Here is a 12,710-nt window from a genome sequence, read left to right as displayed (position 1 = left end):
ACATCTGGTAAGAGCGCGGCTCCCGCAGTCCCGCCCGTGTTTGGGAGTGCGGGTGATCCTGCAGCCTCCTGACACCGTCTCATCCCTCTCGGGGGGCTGGCAGTGCTCTCTGCGGGGGATCCTGGCAGTGCCCGGTGCAGGTTCCTGCCAGGCTCCAATCGTGCTCGGGGAGCTGGCAGTGATGGGTGCGGGTTCCTGCCAGGCTCCAATCGTGCTCCGGAGCTGGCAGTGATGGGTGCGGGTGTTCCTGCTGCCTCCAGCCGCTCTCCAATGGTGCTCCGGAGCTGGCAGCGGCGGAGCGGGGCGGGACAGACAGGACAGGATGGCGTTGCAGGAAGTTCTGCCTGCGGAGCTGCCGCCTCCGCAGCGGAGCCGTGGCCGGGACAGGCGGATGGGCAGCTCGGGGCTGCGCTCCGTGAGCCCGGCTGATCGAGCACGGGCCGATCCCGGCCGGAACCCTGCAGGACGAGGTAACCCCTGGCTCGCTCGGGGCCAGCCCCGGGCTCCGGTGCCAGCCCCGGGCTCCGGTCCTGCCCGGCCACGGCCTCGCCGTGCAGCGAGGAGGGCACGGGGGCCGCCAGGACACGGGGGTCCCGAGGGGGGTCCCTGAAGGGCTCAGCAGCAGGAGGGAAGCTCGGGGCCCTCCGCTCGGCCCAGGGGCTGGGAGCCGGGCATGGGACAGCCCGGGGCTGTTTTCTGCAGGGGCACCGAGGTCGGGACACCTGTGCTCAAGGTCAGCCCCTCTGCCCCCGCCCCTGTGCCTCAGTTTCTCCACCTGGATCACATAAAAAGGGGCTGTAAACAGCGTGGGTTGTGCGAGGTGTGAGTGAGTGAGTGAGTGAGTGAGTGAGTGAGTGAGTGAGTGAGTGAGTGAGTGAGTGAGTGGAGTTGTCACTCTGTTCGTCCCGTCCTCTCGGCTGGGGTTTGATTATGTCTTTTTTCCCCCCCCCCCGTGCCTCAGTTTCCCGGGATGCTGGGGGCTGTGAGCACCGCCCGGGCTCCTGAAGGATCGCCCTGCTGAGCCCTGCTGGGGCGGGAGCCTGAGTCAGCGGCAGCACAGCCGGTTCTGCCGGGCTGGACCACGCTGGGGCAGGTAAGGCTGGGCAGGGCTCTGCGCGCCCCATCCCGCAGCCCCCGCGCTCTGCTGAGCCCCCGGAGCCCCTCACCCGCCTCCCACCCCCTGTGTTTCAGGTGCAGGATGTCCCGGGCCATGCAGTGCCAGGGCTGCCTGCCCTGGGGCAGGTGGGCACGGCTGCCTTGGTGCCTGGCAGGGACAAGGGGGACCCGCAGCGTGTCCGTGTGCGCTGCTGCCGTGCCAGGTGAGCTGGGCTCCGTGCTCGGGCACTCAGCCCCGCGTCCCCTGGCTGGGCAGGGGTGTGGGGTTACCCTGCTGGGATGGAGGGGTCCGTCCCTCACCATGTGCATTCCTCCTCCCCAGCAGGTGGTGCCGGCAGGAATTTCCTCAGGAGGATCCTTGGCACAAGCAGCATCTCCTTGCCCAGGTGCAGCGTCACACGGCTGGGGCTCTTTGTCACAGCACAGCTGGCTGAGCTGGCTGCTCGGGCACCTTGCACACTGCTTTGCTGCCAAACAAACACCCAGACCCTCTGACTCCAGCCCACCTCCCCTGCCTCTGCACGGGTTTTTTGGGAATGCACAGTCTGACCTGCCTTCACCTCCCAGCCGTGCCCCTGCCCTGGCCCTGCGCTCTGCCATGGTGTGGGGGAAGGAAGGGCTGAGCTGGCTCCTCGCAGCACTTCCCACAGCCTCGCTGGTGTTCTGCCCACCCCGCCCCAGGTGGGGTTTGGAGCTGCTCCCTGTGACTCTCCCTCCTCCTGCAGGGGCTGTGTTCGCTACCAGGGAGACTCCCAGGAGAACTCTGCCCAGCCCAGCTCCTCTCACCATGCTCAGTCCCAGCTGAGGAAAGTGGCCTTTTCTGGTGAGTTTGCAGCTCTGGTTTGGAGGGAGGGCCCTACACAGCAGGGTGGGGGCAGCTGCTGTCCTGGGCAGTGTGGTAGGGTTCCCATAACTGGGTGCTGTCCCCTCTCTGCAGTGTCTTGGGGCAGGCAACCTCCCCAGTGCCCTGCCACTGCACAACCCTTGTCATGTCCAGCACCTTCCTCCCTGCAGGTGCCATCAAGAAGCACCAGAAGAGCCTGTCTGCGTGGTTCAGCCACCAGCCCAATGAGGAGAGGCAGTTTGGCCCTTCCTTCTCTCTGGATGCCGTCCACGTGGACCCAGTGATCCGGGAGAGCTCCCTGGAGGAGATTCTGAAGCCCTCCCCTGGTTTAACCATCCAGAACCAGCTCCAGCAGCCCTCCAGGAAGGTTATCAGCCTGCACAGCCTGTTTGACGTGGACGCCTGCGGGCGGCAGGTGAAGAACGTGGTGCTCTACGGCACCGTGGGCACGGGCAAGAGCACCCTCATCAAGAAGATGGTGGTGGACTGGTGCCACGGCCGCCTGCCCCGCTTCCAGCTGGTCATCCCCTTCTCCTGCGAGGACCTGTCCCACAGCCATGCCCACGTGTCCCTGCGGCGCCTCGTCACCAAGAAGTACCAGCACCTCCGGGACGTGGTGCCCGTGCTGGAGGCTTCCAACCTCAGCGTGCTCTTCATCCTCAACGGCCTGGAGCGCCTCAACCTGGACTTCCGCCTGGCTGGCACGGAGCTGTGCTGTGACCCCAACGAGCCCGTGCCTCCCTCTGCCATCGTGGTCAACCTGCTGCGGAAATACCTCCTGCCCGAGGTGGGTGCTGCCCTGCTCTGTGCTGGGGGCAGGCTGGGGGTGAACCCTGAGGTGTCACAGGGCTGTTGTGGTCATTAATTGCTGGGGACAAGCTGGGGACAAGCAGGCAGCCTCTGCTCCTGGAGGGACTTGCTAAGGTGGGCTTGTGTCACTGGTGGGATCTTTGGGAGGGGCTGGTAAGGTAATGAAGGCTGTGATCTTCCAGACTTTATGTCTAGGAGGGAATGGGGAAAGTTCTTCTCTCCCCTCTGCCTGGGCCAGGTTTGATCCAGCGCCTTTGTGAACCCCACCGTGTGGACAGGGTGACCCTTGTGCACCCCTCAGTGGTGCTGAGGGGCCCCAGGCTCATCCAGCCCTGTGTCCCCAGGCCAGCATCATCGTCACCACGCGCCCCTCGGCCGTGCGCCGCATCCCCGGCAAGTACGTGGGGCGCTACGCCGAGATCTGCGGCTTCTCCGACACCAACCTGCAGAAGCTCTACTTCCAGATGCGCCTCAGCCAGCCCGGCTGCTCCGGGGAGGAGAGCCAGGAGCGCCGCTCAGCGGAGCAGGAGAACCTGGTGGAGATGCTGTCGAGGAACTTGGAGCGCCACAACCAAATAACGGCTGCCTGCTTCTTGCCGTCCTACTGCTGGCTGGTGTGCACCACCCTGCACTTCCTCTACTTCACCAGGACGGTTCCTCCCAGCCAGACCCTCACTGGTATCTACACCAGCTTCCTGAGGCTCAACTTCAGCGGGGAGGTGCTGGACAGCGGCGACCCCACCCACATCTCCATGATGAAGTACGCGGCCAAGACAGTGGGCAAGCTGGCCTACGAGGGGGTGATGTCCCGCAAGACCTGCTTCTCAGAGGAGGACCTGCGGCAGTGCTTCGAGGTGGAGATGAAGACTGAAAGCGAGCTCAACCTCCTGGAGGTTTTCCGCAGCGACGTGTTCCGTTTCTTCCTGAGCCCGTGCGTGCAGCCGGGCAAGGAGCACACCTTTGTCTTCACCATCCCCGCCATGCAGGAGTACCTGGCAGCCCTGTACGTGGTGCTGGGCGAGAAGAAGACCCTGGTGCAGAGAGTGGGGAAGGAGCTGTCAGAGGTCCTGGGAAAGGTGAGCGAAGATGTTGCCGTGGTTGTGAACATCATCTCCAAGGTGCTGCCGCTGCGCTTCCTCCCCGTGCTCTTCAACCTGCTCAAGATCTTCCCTCGCTACTTCTCCCGGGTGGGCGGCAAGGACAGGGACACCATTGCCCACACCATGGCCGAGGAGCTGTTCAAAGAGGAGGATTACTACAACGACGATGTCCTGGACCAGATCAACTCCAGCATCCTGGGCGTGGAGGGCCCCATGCGCCACCCCGACGAGGCCCCGGATGACGAGGTCTTTGAGCTCTTCCCCATTTTCATGGGCGGGATCCTGTCCCGCCGCAACCGCGCCATCCTGGAGCAGCTGGGCTGCTCCATCAAGAACCTGGCAGCCTTCGAGATTGCCAAGGCCATGAAGAAGACGGTGATCAGGAAGGGCCGCCGGGGCCTGCCCCCCTCGGAGCTCATGGACTACCTGTTCTTCCTGCACGAGTTCCAGAACGAGCGCTTCACGGCCGAGGCCATCCTCTCCCTGCGTGCCGTCAACCTCTCGTCCGTCAAGATGACCCCCCTCAAGTGCTCCGTGCTGGCGTCTGTCATGAGCACCACGAGTCACGAGGTGGAGGAGCTGAACCTGACCTCGTGCAACCTGGACAGCGGCAGCTTGAGGACCCTCTTCCCCGTCCTGCTGCGATGCAAGGCTCTCCAGTGAGTACCACCTCCTCCTGCTCAAAAATCGCGTTTTTTCTCACCTCTGCCCATCACAGGGATGCTTTAGGAGCCCAAGTATGGAAAACTGAGGCAAGGGCATGTTTATCCCAGTGTATTCCTAGGGAACTACAGCTTCCAACATGCAACACTCCTTGAGCAGCCTTTCTAGGGCACTGCATGCTGGGATTTGCAGTCCCAGCTCGCACTCCCGCAGGAATTTTTGGGAAGTTCCCTGCAGCTGGTACGGGCTGGGCGGGCTGCCAGCTGTCCTGGCAGACCCGAGTCCCTACGGGAAGTTACCCGGCATCCCCGTGTCGTTCGCCCTGTGAGGAGTTTGCAGTCCCAGAGGTGGGAGTCTGAGCTGTGCAGATGTTCCCACAGACGTTCCAGAACGTTTGTGGAGCTGCAGGTCTTCCTGCCGCCCAGGTGGTGGCGAGACGTGCTCAGCGCAGATGGATCGGGCTGTGCAGCTGGGCTGTGCCGCACTTCCTGCCTCCAGATGCTCAGGAGGGCTTGATGGAGCCCTGATCCCTCCTCTGACCTTCATCCACCTCCTGAAGACTCCGCCATCCCCTTCCCCTTGCCCCGCTCCTGCTGGCACTGGCTCTGCTGGCTCATGCTCGGGTGCGGTGTCACCGCGCTCCCTTTGGGAGAGGAAACCTGGAGTGGCCTAGTTTGGGGAGCCCAGGGAGGATGGTGATGGGCCAAACGGAGCGGGCAGGGCTGCCAGGCTCCCAGGTAACAGCCATTTTGTTCCCGTCACCCCCGTGCCTTGCTCTGCACCAGTCTGCAGCTCAACAGCCTGGGCTCCGACGCCTGCAAGGAGATCCGTGACCTGCTCCTGCATGACAAGTGTGCGGTGAGCAGCCTGCGGTGAGTACGGCCCCCGCCCTGCATGACACTGCCACTGCTGTCCCCCCGCGTGCCTGGGCACCCCCTGAGCTCCGTGTCCCGCAGGCTGGCCAACAACCCCGTGGGCGAGCAGGGCGCTCGCTACCTGGCCGAGGCGCTGGCCGGCAACCGCTCTGTGACCCAGCTGTCCCTGCTGCACACCTCGCTGGGGGACCCCGGCGCCGAGGCCATCGCCCAACACCTGGCCCAGAACCAGCACCTGCAGGAGCTCAACCTGGGCTACAACTCCCTGACGGACGCGGCGGCGCTGCGCGTGGTGGAGGTGGCCAAGAGGCACGAGACGCTGGACAAAGTGCAGTGAGTCCGCTCTGCTGCGTCCCTGCCCCTTTACCCACCCAGCATCCCTGCCCTGTGTGCCCCCGTCCTTCCCCTCAGCCCTCACCAGTGCCTCCTGCTGCTTTCCCAGCCTCTACTTCAACGACATCAGCGAGGATGGCAAGAGGGCCCTTGACTCCCTGCGCATGGACCGGGACGGCGTCAGGGCTCTGGTTTTCCTCACGGCGGGCACCGACGTCTCCGATTACTGGTCCCACATCCTGAACGTGGTGCAGAGGAACCTGCCCTTCTGGGACCGCGAGCGGGTCCGGCAGCACCTCGCCCTCCTCCTGCAGGACCTGGAGAGCAGCCGCAGCCAGACTGCCAACCCCTGGAGGAAAGCCAAGTTCCTGCGAGTCGAGAGCGAGGTCAAGAAAATGCTGGGGGAACTGCAGGATGGGAGCCTCTGACCTGCTGCCCATCCACCAGCCAGGGTGGGGCAGTGGAGTGTGCCCAGCAGCACGTTCCCTGCGCCCTCACCCACCTGGAGATGCTGGGTGGATGGTGCTGTCAAGGGTGCGGGGTGTGTGGGGCTCAGCCTCATCTGCAGGCGAGGCTCGAGTGTGGGAATGGCACGGAAACCAGGTCAGGAGCAAATGGGACTTGTTCTTCTGGGCCTGTGGAAAGCCAGCCCCTGCAGCCTGGCCAGAGTGCTGGCAGGGAGCAGGATTGGGGCTCGTCTGTGAAGCTTTTGGGAGCATTAAAGTGCACCTCTCTATTTCCACTGAAGCACACTAGTACCAAGACTTGATCTCCTCTTGGGGCCCTTCCTGGGGAGGAATTGGAGCAGCTGGAGTGGAGGGTTCTGCCTTTGCCCATCTCCCAGCACTGGCGTGGAGCAGCCCACCTCTGCTCCAGTGCTGAGCCGGTCATTCTCCCCTCACTGTGTGTCCCCTGGGAGCCACCAGGAGCTGTCCCCAAGCTGGGTGTCCCGGGGTGCTGGTCCCTGCTCCCAGCTCTGGCTGAGAGGGCAGGGGAAGCTCAGGGCGGTTTAACCATTAAACCTGGGGCGTCTTGGGAGAGGCGGGGACACTTCCCTGCCACTTCACCCTGTACCTTGCTCCCTCTGGCAATCCCTGCAGCCATGAAGCAAACAAAAGGTATGTGCCTGCCGGGGAACCCTCTGCAGACCCTTCCCCACACACACAGGCCCTGCTGCCAGGTGGAGCAAGGCACTGTCAGAGCCCAGGCAGCCTGTGGAAGGAGCCAGAGGCGTGCAGGGAGATGTCACCTTGTGGGGATGCTGGGGAGGCATCCCCTCTCCCCGGGTTTTTGGGGATCCTTGTGCCCAAAGAGGTGTGGAGGGGTTTTACGGGGGGGGTGTGTGCCAGGGAAGGTCTCTGTTTCTTTCTCCTGGCTCCAGCAGCTCCCTGGGGTCCTGGTGAACCTTCTCAGCCCTCGCTGAAGAGCCCTGTAACCCCAGGACTGGCCCCATCTGTTGGGCCCTGCTTTGCCCATGGGACCTGAGCAGCTCATCCTGCTGTTGGGAAGGCAGGAGGGGACAGAGTGACAGGGCCAAGGAACAACCTGTGCTGAGAGACAGAGGGGCCTGGGGGCTGTGTGGGCTTGGCAAACCCCCTCACATGGAGGGCAGGCTCAGCCTGGGAGTGCTCGAGCGTGGGGTCTGCTCCCAGCCCACCCCCTCCTGTGCTGACCTCTCCTCTCCCCCTGCAGGGCTCGAGGGAGACAAGATGTCCATCATGTAAGTGCTGATCTCCCCTTGGCCAGGGGCTTTCTGGGGCTCAGGAGAGACGTGGGGAATGGTCCAAGAGGAAAATCCCCTCTGGCTTTCCCCAAGGAAAAGGAGGCACGGGCCCCAGTTGGCCCTTTATGGAGGAACAAGCTCCCCAAAGCTAGGGGAGGCAGGGGCAAGGCCACCCTGCACTAACGTGGCCTCTCCTGCCCTTTATCATTTCAGAAAATTTGAATTTAACCCCAAAGTTGGGATCGACAACCCAGCCTTGACCCTGACTGAGGACACGGGTAAATACATGCCCTCATCTCCCAGGGTGTCCCTGTGTCTGCAGGGGCTGTGACACCTGGGTGTCCCTGTGTCTGCAGGGGCTGTGACACTTGGGTGTCCCTGTGTCTGTGCACAGGGCTGTGACACCTGTGTGTCCTTGTATCTGCACAGGGCTGTGACACCTGGGTGTCCCTGTGTCTGTGCACGGGGCTGTGACACCTGTGTGTCCCTGTCCCTGCACAGGGATGTGACACCTGAGTGTCCCTGTCCCTGCACAGGGCTGTGGCACCTGGGTGTCCCTGTGTCTGTGCACGGGGCTGACACCTGAGTGTCCCTGTGTCTGTGCACGGGGCTGTGACACCTGAGTGTCCCTGTCCCTGCACAGGGATGTGACACCTGGGTGTCCCTGTCTCTGCACAGGGCTGTGACACCTGAGTGTCCCTGTCCCTGCACGGGGCTGTGACACCTGAGTGTCCCTGTCTCTGCACAGGGCTGTGGCACCTGTGTGTCCCTGTCTGTGCACGGGGCTGTGACACCTGTGTGTCCTTGTCTGTGCACAGGGCTGTGACACCTGGGTGTCCTTGTGCCTGTAGGGTCTGTGACACCTGTGTGTCCCTGTCCCTGCACAGGGCTGTGACACCTGAGTGTCCCTGTCTCTGCACAGGGCTGTGGCACCTGTGTGTCCCTGTCCCTGCACAGGGCTGTGACACCTGTGTGTCCCTGTGTCTGTAGGGGCTGTGACACCTGTGTGTCCCTGTCCCTGCACAGGGCTGTGGCACCTGGGCACTGCTGGGGTCCTGAGCTCTCTGTCCCACTGGGGACCTGTGGGAGGTGACCACAGGAGGGATGAGCAGCTCCCCAGCCCAGGATGGGGTGCAGAGCCTGTGTGAGGATCCCCGCAGGGCCCTGCTCACGGGCTGTGCCCCCCACAGACGGCGAGGGCGTGGGGGAGCCCCGCTTCTACCTGCTGACCAAGGAGAGCTCCGAGACCTTCGGCTTCTGCCTGCACGAGGAGCTGGGCTGCCGGGGCCACGTCATCCGGCAGATCGAGCTGGGGGGGGTGGCCCAGCGCAGGGGGCTGCAGGACGGGGACCGCCTGCTCCAGGTCAATGGCCACTTCGTGGACCACATGGACCACCTCAGGGTAAGCTGGGAGCATGCCATGGCAACGCTGGGTCCCCGGGATCCCTGATTCCTGATCCCCGGTTCCCATGGGAATGCCTGAGTCCCTGGGATCCCTGATTCCTGATCCCCGGTTCCCATGGGAACGCCTGAGTCCCTGGGATCCCTGATTCCTGATCCCCATGGGAACCCCTGGGTCCCTGGGCTCCCTGATTCCTGATCCCCGGTTCCCATGGGAACGCCTGGATTCCTGATTCCCACGGGAATGCCTGGGATTCCTGATTCCTGATCCCTGATTCCCATGGGAATCCCTGGATTCCTGATCCCCATGGGAATCCCTGGATTCCTGATCCCCGTGGGAACCCCTGGATTCCTGATTCCCATGGGAACACCTGGGTCCCTGAGATCCCTGATTCCTGATCCCCGGTTCCCATGGGAATGCCTGGGATCCCTGATTCCTGATCCCTGATTCCCATAGGAATGCCTGGGATCCCTGATTCCTGATCCCTGATTCCCATGGGAATACCTGCATCCTTGGGATCCCTGATTCCTGATTCCCATGGGAATCCCTGGGATCCCTAATTCCTGATCCCTGATTCCCATGGGAATGCCTGGGATCCCTGATCCCTGATTCCCATGGGAACACCTGGGATCCCTAATTCCTGATCCCTGATTCCCATGGGAACACCTGGGTCCCTGATTCCTGATCCCCATGGGAACCCCTGGATTCCTGATTCCCATGGGAATGCCTGGGATCCCTGATTCCTGATCCCTGATTCCTATGGGAATACCTGCATCCTTGGGATCCCCGATCCCTGATTCCCATGGGAACACCTGGGATCCCTGATTCCTGATCCCTGATTCCCATGGGAATGCCTGGGATCCCTGATTCCTGATCCCCATGGGAATCCCTGGGTCCTGCCCAGCCAGGGGCACAGAGGATGCCTGACTCAGCTGTTTGCGCTTGAAGCATTTCACTTTCTTTGCATTGTTTTAGCATTTTCTTATATTGTAAGATGGTTTTAGTGATATGACAGAATTTGTTGTTCTACAGGTGAAGAATTTCCCTGATCATTCCACATCAGCACTTGATTGAGGTTTTGATTGGCAACAGATAACCTCTCAAATGTTTGTTCTTTCCTCTGCATGGGCCCAGCAGATGAAATTACATACACTTTTTAATTAAATTAAAATAAAAAAGGTATATGTGGTGATATGTCACAGATATGTTTTAAAAAATTCTTTCCTTAGGAGTTTTTCTCCTGAGAAGCTGAGAGGCCTCAGGAACAAAATGTAAACAATGGTTATCTGCTGCTGTGGAATGCAACAGGTGCATCTGGGATTGGCCTCATGTGGTTGTTTCTAATTAATGGCCAATCACAGTCCGGCTGTCTCAGACTCTCAGTCAGACACAAACTTTTGTTATTCATTTCATTCTTCTTCTTGCTTGCTAGCCTTCTGATGAAATCCTTTCTTCTATTCTTTTAGTATAGTTTTAATATAATATATATAATAAAATAATAAATCAAGCCTTCTGAAACATGGAGTCTCCTCTCTCCCCTCACCCTGGGACCCCTGCAAACACCCCCACATGCACGAGCCCTGCTGACCCCAGGGACCCCACCCCATCACAGGGTGCCTGCTCAGGGTTCCTGGGTCCTTCCAGGTGGTGCAGAAGATCAAGGCCAGTGGGAACCAGGTCCTGCTGGCAGTGCTGGATGGTGACTCCTACGAAGCAGCCAAAGCCCTGGGCAGGGACCTGTCCCAGATGCTGCCCGAGGACATCCGCCCGCGCCTCTGCCACGTCACCAGGGACAAAAGCGGCTTTGGCTTCAGCGTGTCGTGTCCAGAAGGTAAAACGAGATGCTGCCACCACGAGCCTCCCCGTTGTAGCACCTCACTCACCCCAAGGTGCCCCTTCTGCTCCTCCTGCAGGCACCAAGGGCACCTTCCAGCTGTCGGTGCTGCAGGACGGGCCAGCGGACAGAGCAGGGGTGCCACCGGGCTGCTGGCTGCTGGAGCTCAACGGGGACAGCGTCAAGAGCTACTCCCACACCCAGCTCACCAGAAAGGTGCCTGCTCCTGCCATGGGGGGCGAGGGCTGGGGCTGAGAATGTCACTGAGAATGTCACCTGTGCTTCCCATGCAGCTCAAGCAGAGCGGCAACAAGGTGACGCTGCTGGTGGCATCCAGCGCCGTGGAGGAGTTCTACCGCCTGCGGGGCCTGCGGGTCACGGCTGCCCTGGCTGACACCTCCAGGCTGCCCTTCAAGGTCCGGGAGCTGCACCTGGTGAAGGGTCCTGCTGGCTACGGCTTCCTGCTCAAGGAGGATGACTGCAACTCGGGAGGAGTAGGTGAGAGGGCTGAGAAAGGCAGTTTGTACTTGAGCAAGGCGTTTCTGAGGGTTGGGAAGAGCTGACAGTTCTATACCCTGTCCCCACCCTGAGAGGGGCAGTTTGTACTTGAGCAAGGTGTTTCTGAGGGTTGGGAAGAGCTGACAGCTCTATACCCTGTCCCCACCCTGAGAGGGGCAGTTTGTATGTGAAAAAGGCGTTTCTGAGGGTTGGCAAGAGCTGACAGCTCTATACCCTGTCCCCACCCTGAGAGGGGCAGTTTGTATGTGAAAAAGGTGTTTCTGAGGGTTGGCAAGAGCTGACAGCTCTATACCCTGTCCCCACCTGCACACGGGGGTCAGCAGAGCCAGTTCCTCTCTGTGAGCCTCCGCGCCCTCCCTGTGCTGTGGCAGGCCAGTTCCTGTGGGATGTGGACGTGGGGCTGCCAGCAGAGCAGGCGGGGATGAGGGAAGGGGACCGAGTGCTGGCCGTGAACGGGGAGAGCATCGAGGGGCTGGACCACGAGCAGACGGTGCGCAGGATCCGCGCCCGGGAGGATCAGGTGACGCTGCTGGTCATCGACCCCGCTGGGGACGAGTTCTACCACTCGGTGGGTCCTGGGGACACGCTCCTGCTCTGGCTGGGGAGCCCTGGGGTGCTGTGGGGCTGCACAATGGGATGGGTGTCCCCCACAGGGGCTGTGTGTCCATCCCTCTTCTGCTCTTCCAGATCGGGCTGTCCCCCCTGCAGTTCTTTGAGGACAGCGACCCCGCCTCAGGCTCCTGCACGCCCTCCCTGCCCTCTCGCAGTGGCTCCCCTGCACCCTGTGACGTTGAGGTGGCACCCAAGGGACCTGTGTCCTGGCTGATGGCTGCTGCCAACAGCATAGAGATCATACAGGTAACTGCTCAGGGCAGTGCTCACAGCCTGGCAGGGCTCTGAGTGCTGCCACCTTCCTATTCCACCCATCCCAACATTTCCTGGCACCTGTGGTGCTGCCAGGAGGAGGCTGTGCGCTCCCTTGGCCACAGGGCCAGGCAGAATGACCCCTCCAACCTGTGTCCCTGCAGAGCCAGCGCCAGGAGGAGCACACAAAGCTGTGCCAGGCATTCTAACAGCCCGGGAGCCTCTGGACAGGCTCTCCCACACAGCACCTCCACCCAGGCCACGGGCAGCCCTCGGGCTCAGCACTGCTCAGCACGGACCCTGCACAGCAGCTCCTGTGTCCCCATGCCTGGCTCACAGCATGACCCTCCCAGGGACTCGTCTCTGCCCACCCAGGCTGCCTCAGAGCTTGTACCAACCACACTGGCAGCTCCTCCTGCCCTGACCACAGAGCCGTGTCTTCACCTGCCCAGCTACCTCCAGGGATTGCTCAGGACATTGCAATGAAGCCCTTGCCCAGCTCCAGGCTCTGGAGTTCCCAGAAGAGCTGGAGTGCTGCACTGTGACCCAGGGGACTCGAGGGTTGGCTCAGATCTGCACGTGCATGGACATCTCTCCTGTGCTGCTCCTCTCCCTGAACCTGTGGGC

General features: G+C 61.8%; 1 protein-coding gene across 5 annotated transcripts; it reads left to right on the top strand.

Annotated features, from left to right (window-relative positions):
• The first annotated feature begins 384 nt into the window (after positions 1 to 384).
• On the top strand, positions 385 to 8,768 carry NLRX1 (NLR family member X1). 5 transcript variants are annotated; one of them, XM_058041366.1, is made up of 13 exons: positions 385 to 470; positions 962 to 1,093; positions 1,192 to 1,319; positions 1,439 to 1,502; positions 1,842 to 1,939; positions 2,131 to 2,747; positions 3,115 to 4,529; positions 5,319 to 5,405; positions 5,490 to 5,741; positions 5,851 to 6,127; positions 7,434 to 7,461; positions 7,678 to 7,742; positions 8,655 to 8,671. In XM_058041366.1, coding segments are annotated over exons 3-12 (2,961 nt in total). In that variant the 5' UTR covers positions 385 to 470; positions 962 to 1,093; positions 1,192 to 1,198; the 3' UTR covers positions 7,680 to 7,742; positions 8,655 to 8,671. The 5 variants fall into 5 exon arrangements, with proteins under 5 accessions (XP_057897349.1, XP_057897348.1, XP_057897351.1 ...); XM_058041365.1 differs by lacking the exons at positions 7,434 to 7,461; positions 7,678 to 7,742 and having other exon boundaries at positions 8,655 to 8,768; XM_058041368.1 differs by lacking the exons at positions 7,434 to 7,461; positions 8,655 to 8,671.
• Positions 8,769 to 12,710: the final 3,942 nt, after the last annotated feature.

Source organism: Melospiza georgiana, chromosome 27, assembly GCF_028018845.1.
Source record: "Melospiza georgiana isolate bMelGeo1 chromosome 27, bMelGeo1.pri, whole genome shotgun sequence".
NCBI classification, from domain to species: Eukaryota; Metazoa; Chordata; class Aves; order Passeriformes; family Passerellidae; genus Melospiza; species Melospiza georgiana.
Note: the sequence above shows the minus strand (reverse complement) of the source record. Positions and strands in the feature narration are given on the sequence as shown.